This window comes from Pholcus phalangioides, unplaced genomic scaffold (assembly GCF_987345545.1).
Source record: "Pholcus phalangioides strain wild (caught in Gottingen) unplaced genomic scaffold, Ppha-v1.0 ptg000003l_1, whole genome shotgun sequence".
Classification (NCBI taxonomy): Eukaryota; Metazoa; Arthropoda; class Arachnida; order Araneae; family Pholcidae; genus Pholcus; species Pholcus phalangioides.
Window position 1 is genome coordinate 22,420,732 of NW_028301596.1, and position 17,332 is coordinate 22,438,063.

General features: G+C 32.1%; 1 protein-coding gene across 3 annotated transcripts in view; it reads right to left on the reverse strand.

The window, feature by feature from the left end:
* The window catches only part of THADA (Thyroid adenoma-associated protein homolog), a 61,250-nt gene that overhangs the window by 30,417 nt on the left and 13,501 nt on the right, over window positions 1-17,332 (reverse strand). Inside the window, exons 10-23 of one of the 3 annotated variants that reach the window (XM_089246713.1) lie at window positions 15,980-16,045; window positions 14,444-14,561; window positions 14,026-14,095; window positions 13,637-13,827; window positions 12,839-12,973; window positions 11,798-11,885; window positions 11,048-11,184; window positions 10,805-10,960; window positions 9,109-9,195; window positions 8,870-8,999; window positions 4,720-4,859; window positions 4,104-4,465; window positions 974-1,119; window positions 14-258 (exon numbers count right to left, since the gene is read on the reverse strand). In XM_089246713.1, the coding sequence (XP_089102839.1) occupies window positions 14-258; window positions 974-1,119; window positions 4,104-4,465; window positions 4,720-4,859; window positions 8,870-8,999; window positions 9,109-9,195; window positions 10,805-10,960; window positions 11,048-11,184; window positions 11,798-11,885; window positions 12,839-12,973; window positions 13,637-13,827; window positions 14,026-14,095; window positions 14,444-14,561; window positions 15,980-16,045 (2,071 nt within the window). The remainder of the gene's footprint in view (window positions 1-13; window positions 259-973; window positions 1,120-4,103; window positions 4,466-4,719; window positions 4,860-8,869; window positions 9,000-9,108; window positions 9,196-10,804; window positions 10,961-11,047; window positions 11,185-11,797; window positions 11,886-12,838; window positions 12,974-13,636; window positions 13,828-14,025; window positions 14,096-14,443; window positions 14,562-15,979; window positions 16,046-17,332) is intronic. The other 2 variants (XM_089246717.1, XM_089246721.1) reach the window with 2 other exon arrangements.

Consider the following 17,332-nt stretch of genomic DNA (forward strand, 5'->3'; position numbering starts at 1 on the left):
ATATAAAACATACCTGACCAGTAGACAATATTAAAGAGCTTTCTGGTTCTGGTTTATTCACCATTACACCTTCTGCAATTGCACCAAACAGTAGAGAAACTTCTTTGTGTGTGCGCCAACTACATATGAGCAACATCTGAGAAGTCACTGCGTATGCCTTTACATCGCTGATCAAAAGCTCTTCGGTATTATCTAAGAGAGATGCTGATCTGGAGAAGATCGAATTTTTCACTGACACACGCATCTGTGTAATGCTATCTGAAAAGTATATGATACAGATGTCAAGTATATAATGTCATGAGAAAATGGATATGATATGCACATGACAGACACATATATATTTACATTTTATTACCATACAATAATAATACAATGGAATCTCCAAAAAGCTTAGCTTTAAACTTTTGACATGTTAAATGTGACATTTTGATTATTGAATTTTTTAATAACAATAAATTTGCTTATACATAAATGTGAAGAAAAAAACATAAATGTGGCTAAATTTGACTCAAATTTAAAATTTTTTTTACAATTCGTATAACGGTAATGCCTTCCTAAAAATCATGACATGCTTCACAAAACATTAAAAGTATAGTGATTTAGCTGGTTTTAATGCATGTGTGTGAAACAGTATGCATTCAAAAACTTGTCAATTTGTAATTCTGTTTACTCTTGAATCACCGTAATAATATTTGGCTTGTTTGAGCATTGATTCAAAAATTAATGAAACTCTAATACAGTGTATCTCGCTCATAACATTCCCACTTGTAATGTTTTCTTGAGTAGTAAGACTCATGCTTTCATGGTCCCACTACTCTTACTAATAATTATTGGTCTCCCATTTAAAGCGTTTTCCTGCTTACAACATTTTTCATGACGAGTTTTTACATATATTTCTCTAAAATGTTAAAGGCGGGATCCACTGTATTCATCCACTGGAATAAATATTATATTACGATAAAATATCACATACTTTCATCAGTATCTATTGGGAGATGGCCTTCGGGTGATAAATTACACACTATTGGTTCCACTACAGCTGCCACTTCGAAACATATAGACAGCAAAGTACTCAAAACCATTTGCCAAAGAACGAGTGATGTTTCATCTGTTATACAGCTGGAAAGTTACCACATAAAAAAGAAATTACAAAAACTGAAAAAAAAACTAATTATAAAAAAAAGTTACGCTCTAAAACTGGTATTTAAAATATTTGAATACAACTCAAAGAACTTAACTCATTATCATGGAAAAATATAATTTCCATCACATGATACACATAAACAAACACAATTAGTATACAAATTAATGCAATAGTCTTCAAAAACCTTGCAGTAAACTTTTATTTAATTTTTTTAAACTCTTCATTGGTTATACAGTCAAACTTGGTTAATTCAAATCTCAAGAGAACAGCAAAAAAGTTTGAATTATCCAAAATTCCAATCATCCAATTCATTAATATAGGATGACTATACTTCCATAAAAAACTAAAATCTCTGAATAATTATGAAAAATGTATTGAATGCTATCACTCAATATGCTAATTTTCTCTTTGTTGCAACAAATCTATATATATAAAATTGATTCTCTCTCTGTGTGTGTGTGTTCTCTATACAAATCTACAATTTTAGATATATCGTCACCAAATTTTGCATATATACCAAATGGGATCCAGCTTGAACGACAGGGTACTTTAAAAGTTCGTCAGAGCAGGGCAAATGCCCAAAATAGGTGAAAAACTGTTGAGCAACAATGGTTTCTTGGCCTTAACAATCACTTTCAGAATGTTTGCTTTGGTTACCGTGGTTCCCTAGCAATGCGATCCAGACATGCATATGCCTTTACTTTATAATGGTATACCATTTCTTTAATGCTGCCAGTATTATGCATTATAGTTCATGCCCTTGTAATGGTTTGTCACTTTTTCAATCCTCTCAGTAATTGAAGAAAACCCGGGCAGCGCCGGGTATTATAGCTAGTGTTTGTATAAAATATAAGCAATTACAAAAATTATTTCATTCATAAATTTTCCATTTTCCTTTGGATGCTCTTAAACATTACACAAAATCTTCAGGTTCATTTAGAGAATTGAGGACTTAATTTTTTAGCTTTCACAGCCTTATTTTTTCAAACATACCCATTACACTTCTGAAAGTGCTGGAATAGGGAAGAGTGCTGATATTATATCAAATTTTAATGATATAATATCAGCTCATTATCAAGTTTTTGACCTCTTCATGAGAAAATTCAATATGAACCACATTTGAACATAGTTAGAAATGTTACATTGATATCCAAAATAAACAAACAATAATGCTACAGAGACATCTAACACATTTTACCAGAAAAGTCACTGGGATTTCAGCATTCCAGCTTTTAAAAATTCTGCCTGAGGAGAAAACTACCACAAACACACTCACACAAACGCACTTCTTGAGTAGTAGAATTGCATCTGCAATTTTGCAGGTGCTAATGAAGTCCTCCAAGATTTTGTGAAGCACTAGCTGCAGTGTGAAGACCAAAGCCAGTGTGTGAAACTGCTAACAAAATTATTGCTTTTTAGAAACAAAAAAAAGCAGCTCAGATTTTTTTTGTATTGAAATTTTTTTTAATGTTTAAATGCAAGACATATTATATTTTGGAAAAGATCAGTAAACCACTTAATAAAGAAAAAGGTGACTTAAAGTTAGCTAGGAATTCTGAGAAAGAGACATTTTGTAAATGACATTTCTGAATCAAACTTATTATCCAAGACAGTGTTTCTCAACCTATGGTCCACAGACAGACTTAATAAAATTATTTCACCCATTGTAATTGATATTGGTAATACCCATATGTGTTAAAATTAAATTCTACCTTCATACTAAGGTTTACCATACACCATCAGTGAGAAAGCAGGAAATTACGATCCTAAATACGGGATATCACTCAATTTTGCTAAAAAATTGAATTTGCTAATTTCTGCTAAAACTGCTGAAGGATGTGAAAATACAGGCCAGCTACATCGCAGTAAACAAACATGCATTTCATGAAAAAAATATTCAAATGATCTTTGACGACTGTATTTCATTGAGAAAAATAAAATTTTGTGAACTGGGATCTTAGATACTAATTTGCAAAATACGGTACATTGCCAAGTGTCATCAAAAACCTTGTCAGGCACCATCACCAATCGTAATTGAAATTCCAAAAAAAAAATTGAGGATGAAACATTGGCAAATATGTGAGATGAATATTTATAATTTTTGCCATAATTATGAACGATAATTAATAAATTAAATTATAATTTGAAATATAATTTATATATGTATTATGAAATCGCTGTGTGTGTGTATGTGTATATGTGACTGGTAAATATTATGAATTCAAATAAGTGTTGTTGAGAAAATGGGACAAATGTATAAAAAAAACTGGAACAATGAAAATTACAGAAATGTCCTGTAATATGGGAAAAAAATGTTCCATCAAATTGTTTCAGATATTTTACTGGTCCTTGTTTTCAGAAAGGTTGAAAAACACTGATCCGAGACATTGGACAGGGGGCTAATTGAATTAAATAAGTAATTTCAACATTACAATGAATAGGAAACCCAAGGAAAATTTCCAATATTCAAATTATTCAAAAATTCAAATTAACTTAAGTTTGAACTAGCTAAGTCTGCCTGTATATTCTTTTATTTCATAATTTCTTAAAAATTTGAATTCCTTCCTGACTAGAACTCTTTCCCAAACTTTTCAAAATATCAACTCTCATTTTCACGTTAAACATTAAAATTAGCAAACTACAGTTAAAGTTGCAGTTTCGTAATATTGAATGAATACCCATGCCTGAACACAGTGAACTGAAATGTCCCTTCCGCAGTTTCTTTTTCCAGTTTTTCAAAGGTAAGTTCACACATATTAGGATCCGAAAAAAAGCATTCCTTGAACCAGAATTTAAATCTGCATAGCCAGACAATGGCCTGTTAACTATACTGTCACAATGGAACAATTACATACACCACATTACATAGACAGAAATAACATGAAGGATAACCAGAAAGACTTTTGACAAAAATTGTTTGAAAACTCATCACAAAAGACCCAAAACATAACAAAAATACCTGAAAGAAATTTGCATCACAATATATCGAATGCAGATAAGAACACCATACATCGGACCAGTAGCTGCAGCTTCTATCAAACTTTTTTCAGCGATATGCAATTGATGACTAAGAACTGACATCAATAACTGGATAACAATAAAACAAGAACGTTGTTGAACACCTTTCTCCAATTCTAGAAATGACAAGCAAACTTTGTATCCCTCTTCTTCCAAATCCAGCGTAATTTGATTCAAATCTTCATCACTGAAATTCAAAGAGGACAGATATACCAAAATGTATGATGTAGTAACAGAATCTGGTGGCCTTGGACTTGATAAAAGCTTGATAGCAATTTTGAAAATTTCAGAGATACTTCTTCCCTGCAAATAGATCAGTTCATTGTTAGTAGTTTTTTAATCAAATTTAATAGACTACTAAATCAACAGCATAGAATCTTTACTCATATAAATTACACTTGCATCATATATGATTATAAAAAAAATTTCTTTCATCTTCTTCAAATATTTGAAATAATTTAATTTCTTTTCCAATAAGTTTTAAATTAGATAATGCAGTGTGATTATTTTTTTATCTCGCTTAACTGCCTAAAAATAAAAATATTTTAATAACTCACTTTACAGAATAATGCATTTGATGTCAGATTTTTCAATAAGTCTAAAAGTAAAGTTTTGTTGTTCTCATATGTGTCCTTTAAACTTTCAAACAATGTTTGCAATGATGTATGTTCCATGTCTTCGAACAATGGATTGTCACCTGGATGAATGTACATTAAACAGAAAATTTTTAGCTTCAAAATGGTTATTTTTTATTTATTTATGTTACAGTCAAACCTTGCTATAGTGAACCTGGGATATAGTGAATTCTCATTTATAGTGAACTTTTTCATTGGTCCCAGCAGAACACCTATTCACCTAATGTTAATTTAAATGTGAACTGCCGAGTGCTGAGAAAATGAAAGTCCACTTATAGTGAATTGAAATGTGTCCCTTTCGCAGTTTCTTTTTCCAGTTTTTCAAAGGTAAGCTCACACATATTAAGATCCGAAAGACAGCATTTTCCTTGACTTCCGTGTCAAATCCTACTCTTTCACCCTCCCCACCGTTTCTAGAAATCAACCACTGGTCTACTACCCAATAAACAATGTCCCTCTTTCTCTACCCTCCCTGCTGTTTCTAGGAATCCCCTGGTCTACTACAAGACACCATTCTTTTCAAGTCACCCCTTGAAAAATAGTGGAACAGACCTGGAAGCATCTGATGTCCCCTTCCTTTCTATCTCCTGTCATTGTCTTCATATCCATTTGACCGCTTCGCACTAAACAGACATTTTGCCATCTCAGCAGTGTCTTGGAAAAAATTGGTAGAAATGGCAAATTCCGTAAAGAGGAAAGCATTTTCCATTGATGATAGAGTGAAAATAATCAAACGTATTGAAGATGGAGTCAATCAATCGGCAATGTGCAAGGAATTTTCCTTATCGAAATCTACAGTTCCCAACATTTGGAAAAAATCGCAGCGTGATCACTGCTGCTCACGAAAAAAATCTGGATGGAGCAAAGAAGCTACATCGGGCTGAAAAAGGAAATGTACAAGAAGCTCTTTTAAAATGGTTCACCATTCAACAGAACCAAAATGTTCCTGTGACAGGAGTCATGCTACAAAACAAAGCAAATGAGTGTGCTGAACGTTTTGAAGAAATGGTTTTTGTATGCTCTAACGGCTGGCTGGACAGATTAAAAAAAACTGGAACAATATTTCATGTGCTAAGGTTGTGGGTGAAGCAGCAAGTGTTAATGCACCGGATGTGGGAAAACTGGAAGTCTGAAGTGTGGCTTGACGTAATCCAAGATTATGAAGAGAAAGACATTTTTAACGCTGATGAAGCTGGGTACAAAATGACTCCAGATCGAACTTTAAAATTTAAAGGAGAAACATGCAATGGTGGGAAGCTGTCAAAAGTTAGAGTAACTGTCATAGTGTGTGCAAACATGTATGGCTCAGAAAAACTAAACGTAATAGGCAGCTCTCAAAAGCCTAGATGTTTTAAAAACGTTAAAAAGCTACCTGTAAATTACAAAGCTAATCGAAAAGCTTGGTTGACTGCTAATGTGTTTGAAGCAGAGCTTCGTCAATGGGACAGCGACTTGATGAAAAAAAAGAAGCAAGACTATTCTCCCGATAGATAACTGCGCTGCCCATCACTACTTAAAAAATCTTAAGTGCATCAAGCTTGTTTGTTTTTTGCCTCCCAGTACAACTTTTGTGCTGCAACCGATGGATGTTATTTGCAGCCTCAAATCTTACTACAGAAAACAGTTAGTTATGCATATTTTGGGAAGATATGAAATGAACAGCGAGTTTAACATCTCTCTTTTGGAAGCAATCATTTTGCTGGAGAAGTCTTTGAGACAAGTATTAGATGCAACAATTCGCAACTGCTTTCGACATGTGGGTCTTTTTAAGAATGTATTGGAGCAAGGAAGAGACAGTATTGCAGATGACGAAGATGAAAACCTACCGATCGCTATGTGGCCTGAAAAGCATGGTGTTAAATCTTTGTCCCAGAGATGAAATGGAACACTTCGAATCTTGTGATAATGAGGTGTGTACTTCAGATATTCCTACAGATGATGGCATAGTATCCAAAGTAAAGCAAAAGAACGATGCTGATGAAGAAGATTCCTCATCCAGAAGAAGAAAGTGAAATGGCAGTACCTTCAATCTCTGAAGTGAAAGTGGCTGCAGACATTCTGAATATTTTTTTCTATGGAAAATGTGGAAAAAAAAAAAGCTTTGGACTCTTTCCTAATCGTTGATAAGAAAACTGATGAACTTTACTTAAAATTGAAATGTATTCAATCAAAAATAACAAATTTTTTTCATAGGATATAAAAATAAAAGTAAGTACTATAATACTACTTCAAAATTATTCTTTTTTAATATTTGATTAATTGTCTGCTCAAGTGATGAATAACTTATTAGTAAATTGTGTGTTATATCGCAGTGAAGGTTTCCAACAAAACCACCATCAAATGCTAAGAAATATCAGTGTTTCAACAAATTTGGATATAGTGAACCATGGGTTATAGTGAACTTTTTATTGGGTACATAGACGGTTCACTATAATGGAGTTTGACTGTACTATGATTAATAACAAAAAAAAATCAAACAAATCACACTTATATAAACAAAAATTTGATACAATATCTAAAATATTATTAAATAAAAAGCTAAAATATAAATTTATTTCAGTGAATAAATAAAAAAATTTGTTGAAAGAAGAATTCATTCATAAAAGAATTCTCAAACAATTCATTTATCTTTTGGACATTTTTTTTCTCAGAAGAAATTCACAGAAACTCTCATCAGGATATATTAGTTTATAATAAAGTATTTACCTTTTATTATGAACTGAATTAGAAGAATGCATGCATATTTTCAAATTTAAAAACAATCTTTAAAGATATCGTTCATTCAAAAAATTTGTAAAAATCATGGTACAAAAGCAGTGAGGTTAATTTTATTGCGTGAAAAATGAGTCTCTTGGCTCCAAAAGTCCCAAAATCTAATATACTGAATGAGCACCAGAACTCTGCTCTGCTGGACTTATCCTGTTGCCGAGATTTATTCCAGCCCAGCTTTCTGGCAGAAGAGATAAAACAAAAATGAGCAAACAAAGTTGAATTAATGTGCTACATCATTTAATAAAATGGGGTTTTTTAGAAAAATTAGGATCCATACTTTTGTTTCCCTCCATAAGTGGAAAAAATGTAATACAGATTTCTTGGCCCATCTGCCATATGAGCGTAAGAAGCAAAATGCAAAAAAACGTTTGTTTAATGTGTGTGCCACATCAGCGTATAAGGGCTACTAATACTAGTAAATCACACATTCACCTCATCCATATTCCTCTGTGGAACTTCTAACGAATTGGTACATGTTGGAATGTGTGTGCATGTAGTGAACCTAACATGAAGTTTGTTTCTGTGTAATGTTTGCTATGTATAGTGTGCTGCCATCTGCCATACATTTTTCTAACTATGAGTGAAGTGTAATAGTTGAATAATTGTATCAGCTGTTGCTATTTGTGGTGGGACTTTTTAAAGGGGAGATCAGCTCGTATTCGCACCTCAAAGTTGGAAGAGAGAACCACAGAAAAACAAACTTCAGCTGAATACCAATGTGGCGTTGGTGAGGCTTGAACCCCGGTCCTCGTGAGGCGAGTCCATCACTATGGCCGCTCGACCACTGCAGCGGTTAGTGTTATAATTACCAGAAGGTTATATTTTTGCTACATATTCTATAAACAGATACATGAAGACAACTAATTGTTGAATGTTAGAAACTGATTCTGAATAAATGAAATGCAGTTTACTTGGTTGATATTTGAATGTTTCACAGTCAATTTCTTTAAGATTTAAGTTTTCAAAACAAAACTGGACTATGTTGAAAAAAGCATGGCCAGTGCCTAGAGAAGCGGGTGGACTTATCATCCACCATCTTGAAGTGGCAAAACTAGTTTTTTGTATAAAGTGATGCCTAATCATTAAAAAAACCAGATAGGCAACAGCGATTGGAAATATCGATAATACTGATGTTGCAATTGATGGCTAATAAGTCAGTCTGGGGTTTCAAAGAGCATTAAGCACTGTAAACCTAGTAAATCATGCTTTAAAAAAATACAAGAACTGCAGTGAATAGGCCAAGGAATACTGTAATGATTTCTTCCAGAGTTCAAATAATATTAGTTTATAGATTATATACTCAATGTTCCAAAATCTCTATAGATGCTGTGAAGCAAATGCAGTAAACTGAGAGCTGTAACTCTTCTGGGGAAGTTAGCTCCAGGATGCAAGTTGAAAATCAACTCAGACTGAAACCATTTCAAAAAGCCCTGAAAAAGAAAAAAAAAAATTTTTTTCCAATATCTCTCTAATGTGGTTTTGACATTTCTCACTCAAAATTTCCACTCTTTTGTTAAATTATAGTTATTAAAAACTTACTATGTATTTCTCTAGCACACTCGGCTTAGCATTTCCCTCAGAGCGTTTCTTCAGCATCAAACAATTTTCTTTCAGACGTAATAAAAACTGAATGAAGATGTCAAATTTTAGCACTGTAGTCATCAAATTATAAGATGGCAAATATCAATTATAAAAGAGGAAAAAAACTTTTTTCTTCATTGTTTAACCAATCTACCACATTATGAAAAGTACAATAAGAAGAAAATGATAAATAAAAATATAAATATAAGTATGATAATAAATAATTATCATGTAAATTATTTGGTAGGTCATTTTAGTTCTCATTAAAGACAAAAGAATACTTTGAAAAAAATACTTTTTTTTTAAACAGATAGCACCAGGGTTGGCAGATTTTTGATGCATGACAGTTTTTGACAGTATAAACCACGATTGAAACTGTCGCATCAAAAACCTCAAATAGTGAATTTCATTATATAAATTCCTATTGAAAATAAATACAATAATTGCATGCATTGTTTAAAATGACAATATTATATAAGTAATAAATACTTAATATAATCATTAAATAATTTTTTACTCTCTTCAGAATAATTTCAAGCAATATTATTGTAATTTTTTTTTATTTTGCCATTATTTTTCAAACAAATATGTTTATAGAATGTTCTTTTATTTTATACATACAAAGTTGATTTTTGTTATTATTAAATTGTGTTCAAAATTTCAGGTACTTAAATAAATATTCTTACTGGAAATAACATTGCAACCAAATTTAAATTAAAGGCTTCAGCACCATACAAAATGACATGGCTCTGAATTAGGAAGCATAACAAATTAGCAAATGCTTATCGTCAGTGCTGATTGGATATTGAAGCTGATGAAACTACTTTTCCCCACCACTTATTGCATAAATGTTTAATACTATGATTTAGTTATGATGGAAATTCCTAAATACAATAGTTTTTGCAATTAATGCTACATCTCAACTTCGAAACTGGCAATGCTTTGGCTAGCGAATCTTGCCATCCCACTTTCAATCAAGACAGTACTTTTAAATTTTTGATTTGTACCAAGACATATTGTGTGAATAAATGAGCAAAATTACTTAATGAATTGCTCTTATGGAATGCTAAGCAGTAATTTAATTTTGTTACAGAATACAATCTTGTGCAGACCAAAAAATTTAGAATACAAAAATTAATATTTTTTATTTAATAATTATAATAAATTAATATTTCAAACTGTAGTCTGCATAAAAAATATTTATGGTTGTTCAACATATCTGCTTGACAAAAAAAAAAGTATTCTAACACACTGATTATAGGTTTTTAACAGTTTAAACCTGTTTGGCATGTCACATTGAAAATCCAACCCTGTTTCATATGTAACAAATTATCTAACCTGGTATTTTAAAGTACTATCAGTAAATAGTAAGTAAATGGTTAATAATGTGAACCAGGTTTAATTGACAAGTTTTTTTTTTCTCATGAAAAAACAAGCATCATAAAATTATAAATAGCTCTACTGTATCAAAATGTTTGAATTGTCAATTGTAATGTTTAAATGTGAAATTGTAAAAGTCAGTTTGCCAACCACTTAATTACCAGGTGGTAGTCTCTTCTTCCCCCTTTTCAGCAAGGACTGACTTCATAATTAGAATTTTCAAACAGTTCAAAAAATGTAAAATAATTTTTTTTATCATTATTTTTGTGCATACTTTTTTCATCAGTGAAACTAAATGTTGGCGAAAAGCTGGACACTGACAACACATATTCCATGGTAGAGCATTTTTGATTAATTCCAGTTCTACATGTCGAATGGGTTTTGTTGATTTTTTTACTTCACATATTGCACTGAATGCTGATAATCTTACCTAAAAAGAGACAATTAGGAAAGTATATATATTATTTTTGTTTCTTAGAGGCACAACAGGGTTAGAAGTTGAAAGGATATCTTTTACCTGATTATCAGCATGAACAAGAGACTTTTGGAAAAGTCTTACAGGAAAACAGGGAGCATTACTACAGTCATCACAATCAAAATTTATTTCCATATCAGTGAACCTCAGCAATGTTATAAGTACACCAAAGTATCGATCTACAAAAAATATAAAACAATTATAAGGCATGCAGATTGGAAGAAAACAAAAACAATGTATAAATCACACACACACTGCCAGGACTTATTTGACTTGAACTTAAGTTTAGAGTAGTTTCTGAATGGCTGGACAGACTGAAATGCAGATCTATGAGAATTGTTAACATTTTTCTGCTAAGCGGCATGGTTATTGCAAAACTATGAGAAATAAATGGTATGAGAATGCAGAAACATCTTAATGAGTCCATAAACCCATTGAATTGAGCAAAGAACATAATTGTGAATAATTCTAGTTGTTCAGATGGTTGGCTAAATTGTTTCAAAAGTATGAAAAATTCTGTGTAAAAACAAGCTCAGCTGCTGTGAGCTAAGAGGCAGTTTCATGATTGTAATCCTGTTCAATGCTAATATTAAAGTAACATGAGCTAAAAAAACATTTACAATGCAGATAAAGCAGAGCTGTTCTCAATTTATTGCCTGACAGAACAAAAAGTGTAAATTCATTTATAACGTTCATAACATTTATAATGAAGTTCATTATAATGACAATTTTTTCCACAAACAAGAATTTTTATTATAACAGACTTGTAAATAATGTAAAATAATTAATTACTTGGATATAGAGAAGAACTTTCCAAATATTCAAAGATCAAGAACTTGGCAGGTGATGAATCTGCTTTCAAAAGTTTTGGCAGTATATTCTGAAAATGATAAATATGAATAAATAAATATACAAATTGTAAAGAACACAAGAAATAAGAATCTACACTAACTCTTGCAACGAGGTACTTGCTTTCTTATACTACCATATTGAAATTATAATGAAAATATAAAGCCTTTATGCTCAAGTCTGTTAAATTAGATTATATGCTAACTCCAATGGCTGCAAGTGGTCAAAATAAAGTAGACTGTCGCTAATCCAGTGCATATCAGACCATGGTGTGCCAGATTACCGAAATCGCTGTATTACTGGCAGTTAATTGAAAAAGCCCAATATAAATAATATAAGCTTCTGTGCACAGACATACCGTCACATGTTTTTCCTCTTCTATGAACAAAGAAAACCCGCCTAAAAATGCTGGATTGATGAACGGGCCAAACTAGTACATGGCTGTATCGCCTAATTGCATTAAAGGCGACAGCAATGAGAAGATGTAAAAAAATTTCATTTTTAAAAACATGAACATTTTATTTACACACACAGACAAGTTATACGCGACATCCATACTCTAAGACGAAATACAATCAACTGACTAAAACGTTCGAAAACTCTCTGGCGATCCGTTGCTAGGTTACCATCCATCGCAAGGCGAAAAACGCTACAACAGGAAAATGTGACATCGTGACGTCACAGAGCATCGTTTATGATCAGTCACTACAGTATCATTGTAAATGGACGTTACAGTGAGTGGTCATTATATCAAAAGGAAAACATAGGATTGTTTTTGTGAAAACATTTGGGATTTATTGTACTGATCATTATAAACAGCATGATTTCTATGAATCATAGTCATTATAACGAGCATTTTTTAAAGAAATTAATGCTTAATAACAAACAAATGCTCATTTTTGAAAAAAATGTGAATAAATGTAAAAAAGTATTTTTCATCTTATAGGTGTAAAGAAAATTGTAACAAATTATAGAGAAATTTACTTGTACACTCGTTTGTTGTAGCTGTGTTCCACACTGTAATAAACTAATCAAAGGTTTCAGCCAAAGTTTCCCACAATCGATGGCACTCATTTCTTTACAACTCTGCCTGTACAATGTTTGATACAATTCAAATACCTTCAAAAAATAAAGGAAAAGGGAAAAGAATTCTAGTAAGAATATAGATATTGTATTTATTTTGCTAATAATGCACCTTTTATACTACAATGCCGCACTTAAATTATCAAATCAGATTAAAATAAGATTAAATTTCAAAAAATAACAAGTTTGATTTCATAGAGGGCTTGGATGACTTAGAAATAAGAAAAGAAAGGAAAAATATAACTCATGAGGACCTCTGGCAGATTTTTGGCCTATGCTTACTGACAAAATAAATTCCACAACTAAACTACACATTCACCTCCTGACAGTGCCGTCTTAACGCATGGGCCCACCCGGGCACGGCCTGGGGGCCTCAAGAGAAGAGGGGCCTCACAAAAATGAGATCCAGTTGAAATTTTTAAGGATTTACCTGGTAGGGCCTCTGAAAAATCACTTGGCTCGGGGGCCCATGATACTCTTAAGACAGCCCTGCCTCCTGAACACGCATCTGAAGAATAAAGAAAAGATCATGCAAATTTTTGGTAGATTAGAAGTAAGGCAATTCAAAGGTCAGCTTGCAACAGAGCTAAATCTAATGCCAGATGCAAAGTTTGAATATAGCAGAGATACTTAATAATAAAACAATGTGTGTGAAATTGCAGATAATTTTTCAGAATCTGCAATATTAATCATGCATACATGAGATGATACGCCAGTTTCTGATAGAGCAAGAAGAAGATCATCAGGCAATGATGGTCTGAGCTGTATGAGAAAAGACACTCCCAGGAAATCCACAGCAACGCAAAGTATAGGATATTTTCCTAGAAAATGCCACGGCATTTCCAGACATTGACGTAAAAAACATCTCAAGAAAGTGCTATTTTTGGTATCTGGAAAAAAGAAAGAGTTAAACAAATTAAAATCATTTATCATAGTATCACAAAAATACATACTTACAAAATTGACAAATCTTGCTCAGTACAAAAGTGAGCAAATTTTCCATCTTTAGTTGCTTAGTTTTCACTAAGAATCAATGATTAATACATAAAATTATCATTGCAGTATCAAAATTACATACAGGAACTTACCAGTTTGATGAAAAAATAAGTACAAAATCATGAGATTTCTGAAAATTTCTTTTGCTACAAAACACAAGCTCTGCAATGGAAAAATGGAGCAAAAATATAATTGATTTATGATATTAAATATATTTATAGAATTAAGAATTTTTTAGAAACGAAGTGCTGTATTTTTAATGAATAATGAACAGGAAATCAATAAATCCATGATAGAATAAATAACTGTCAATATGTTTCTGACATTCAACAAAACTACTTATAAAAACATGAAATTTTCAGATATTTTTTGAGCAAAGAGATTGAAACATAAACATATTTGACAATGCTCATGAAATTAATTGTCCTGAATTACTGCCAGGTGAAAAGAATACAATGTTATTCAGATGAACAACAGGTTAATGAATGAAAAAGAAGAAAGATAGCTCACATCAATAAAATGGTCTACATTGGATAAAACATAGTCTACAATGGAATGTAAGACTGGCGAGTTGTCGCTAAACATCATTCCTAACGCATCATACAATTTGTTTGAAGCAGTCATATCTCTATAGAGCAAAAAAATAAAAATAAACATGATTCTAGACTCTATTGCAGCAAAAAACATGCATCATTGTTTATACTGCTTAAGTTATGAAATATTGTATTTAATCATTCTTCTTGATTACTTTTAAAAGATAAATTCTTGAAAATTTCAAATAACTATTTATCTTTGTGTGGAATATACCAATATGGCAGTTAAGCACATTTCATTTCAAAGTGATTTATGTACACTATTTTTCGATTTTAAATATTAAACTGTTTTTGCTGCTCTTCATAGAAAAATACAAACATAATTTATATGAAAAAATTAAAACATCATGTTGAAGAATGTGCTAATAGATTTACAGATTTTCTAAAATAAAATTTCATATTCTTCTACATGAATTTTGATCAACAGGAAAAGTCATTCCATAAAATTCTAAATTTAAAAATAATATTTTCAGAGAGAAAAACTTCTAACTTAATCCTTTTTTTTTCCAAATAATTTATTTGCAATTATTTGAGCATTTCTGTGTGTTTCACAAAATACAGTAAAACTCCTCTAAGATTGCCAGACAGCATTCTGCAAAAATATGGCTGTCTGCGGAGGTGACAGCAAAATAGAGGTTGTATGATTGAAAAACCACACTTCACAGGGAGCATGCTAAAATAACAGTTTTCAATGTCACAAAAAAGTTTTAAGCTGAATTTATTTAATGCCCCAAAAAAAAAACAAAAAAAAAAAACACAGGTACACATATAAAGTGGAACCTCACTAAAACGATACTTGATATAAAGATTAATCCCTCCGCAATGGTATTTTTTCAAATCTTGTTTGGAATCACCCATAGTCAGTAATGTTAAACTCCTCCCGATACAACGATATCTTTTATTATGATAAACTCTCTATAACAATATTTTTAGAGGGTTTTTGAAACTGCTACAACATTATTTTTATTAATTTTTTACTTGAAATATCCTTCAGTGTAAATTTTAATTCATCTCATATATTTCAGTTTTTGAAAGACATCTAATAGCATTGGTATTGGACCAGGGGCGTAGCCAGAAATTTCGTTCGGGGGGGGGGGGGGGACCAAAGTGACAGAACAATGATTTGGCCATCTTTTTCCCTTTTTTCGGTCATTTTCTCACATTTCGGGGGGGGGGGGGGACCAGACCCCCAAGCCCCCCCCCCCGCTACGCCCTTGTATTGGACATCACCTAGTCACCAAAAGTGTTCAGTCTCACTACTTTTTGTAAGATACACCAAAGTGTATTGTGATGAATCCTTTTACAGGAGCAACACACACACGAACACATAAGCAAATCAATTAAAATATTTAGCGACGAACAACGACTTATGACTAACTGCTACTACTTTAACTGCTTAATTATTCATTTCAACACAAACTGTTATAATTGCAATTCTATCATGAAACTTTACTTGGTGGTGAGCATCCATTGCAAAATGCCTCTTGCACTATGTAACAAAGTATCTGAATCATTGTTCCTGTCAAAAAAAAAATTAAATATCAATAGAAAAATCAGAAATTTCAAAACATGCTATGACAATGGTACAGTAGAGTCCTGAACATCTGAGCCCAAGAAGTTAGAGTTTTCGGATAATCAGAGGTGCTGAAAATTTTCGAATTTCCTTCTTGAGACCCTCTCTTTCTCCCTTTTTTTCCTCCAAGGCCCAACTCCTTTATTTTTTCAAGGAATACCTTTATTTTTTCCCAGGACAGCCCCCAATCTTAAAATTTGTAACTACTTCACCACACAACAACTACGGTCATATATCACCATATGGAAATTTCCAACCAGTGGAGTTGGGTGGAAAATGAAGGTGCCATCTATCGGTGGTCACCCCAGGCTTGATAGGCGAAGAACTTGTTTCTGTTCTTTGGCTGGATTCGAACCCATGGACCTTGACGGTAACCTTCATAGTGGAAGACGAGCATCTTACTATTGCGTCACTGGTAGAATGGGTAACTGGTGTAATGAACTATTAGACTCCCTTGAATAGACTTCGAAAATTTTAACTTTTGAGGGATTCCTGAGAAAGAGGAGCAAGTTTTACCATTCTCTTCGTAATGGTGGACAATGGCGTTGTTTCTTAATTGCTTACGTACAATCATTGGAAACGCAGTTGAAAGCTACCAGTATCTGTCCAGTGTTGTTAACCATCAATCCCAACTCTTTTCAATCACTCACATTTTCGCACCCTTTTCACATTCTTTAGATTTTGAAACACATCCAGCGGCATCTATATCTTATTCAAGAATAAAAATACAGTAAGTATGCTATAACTGTTTTTTCTTGTCTTTATTTAAAAGCATTTTTAATAATATGAAGCAATATTTAAAGCATTTTTATTGTTTTTCGAATAATTTGAGTTTTTTGGTAATCCAAGGTGGGGGGAACCAAGGTCACCTCAGACTATCAAAACTCTATTGCACATCAAAGGAAAGACATGTGGTTTAAATTCCCCAAAAGTGGTTTAGATTGAGATACATTGATATATCATTAATGCATTTCTTACATAAATTCAAAATATTAATTTCAATCTGCAAACATACATTAGGTTTGGATTTATAATAAAAATAAAATGTATGTTTAATACAAATCATTGAAAGTGTTGTTTAAACTCTAACTTCATACAAATTCAGAAAAATGGTCAATCAAAAAAATCAATGTGTGTGAAAAAAACAAGAATTTTTCCAGAAAACTTCATTAATTTCAAACTTGCAAGTTCATGTGACATTTTAAATTTATGGTCAGGAAAAAGCATATTATG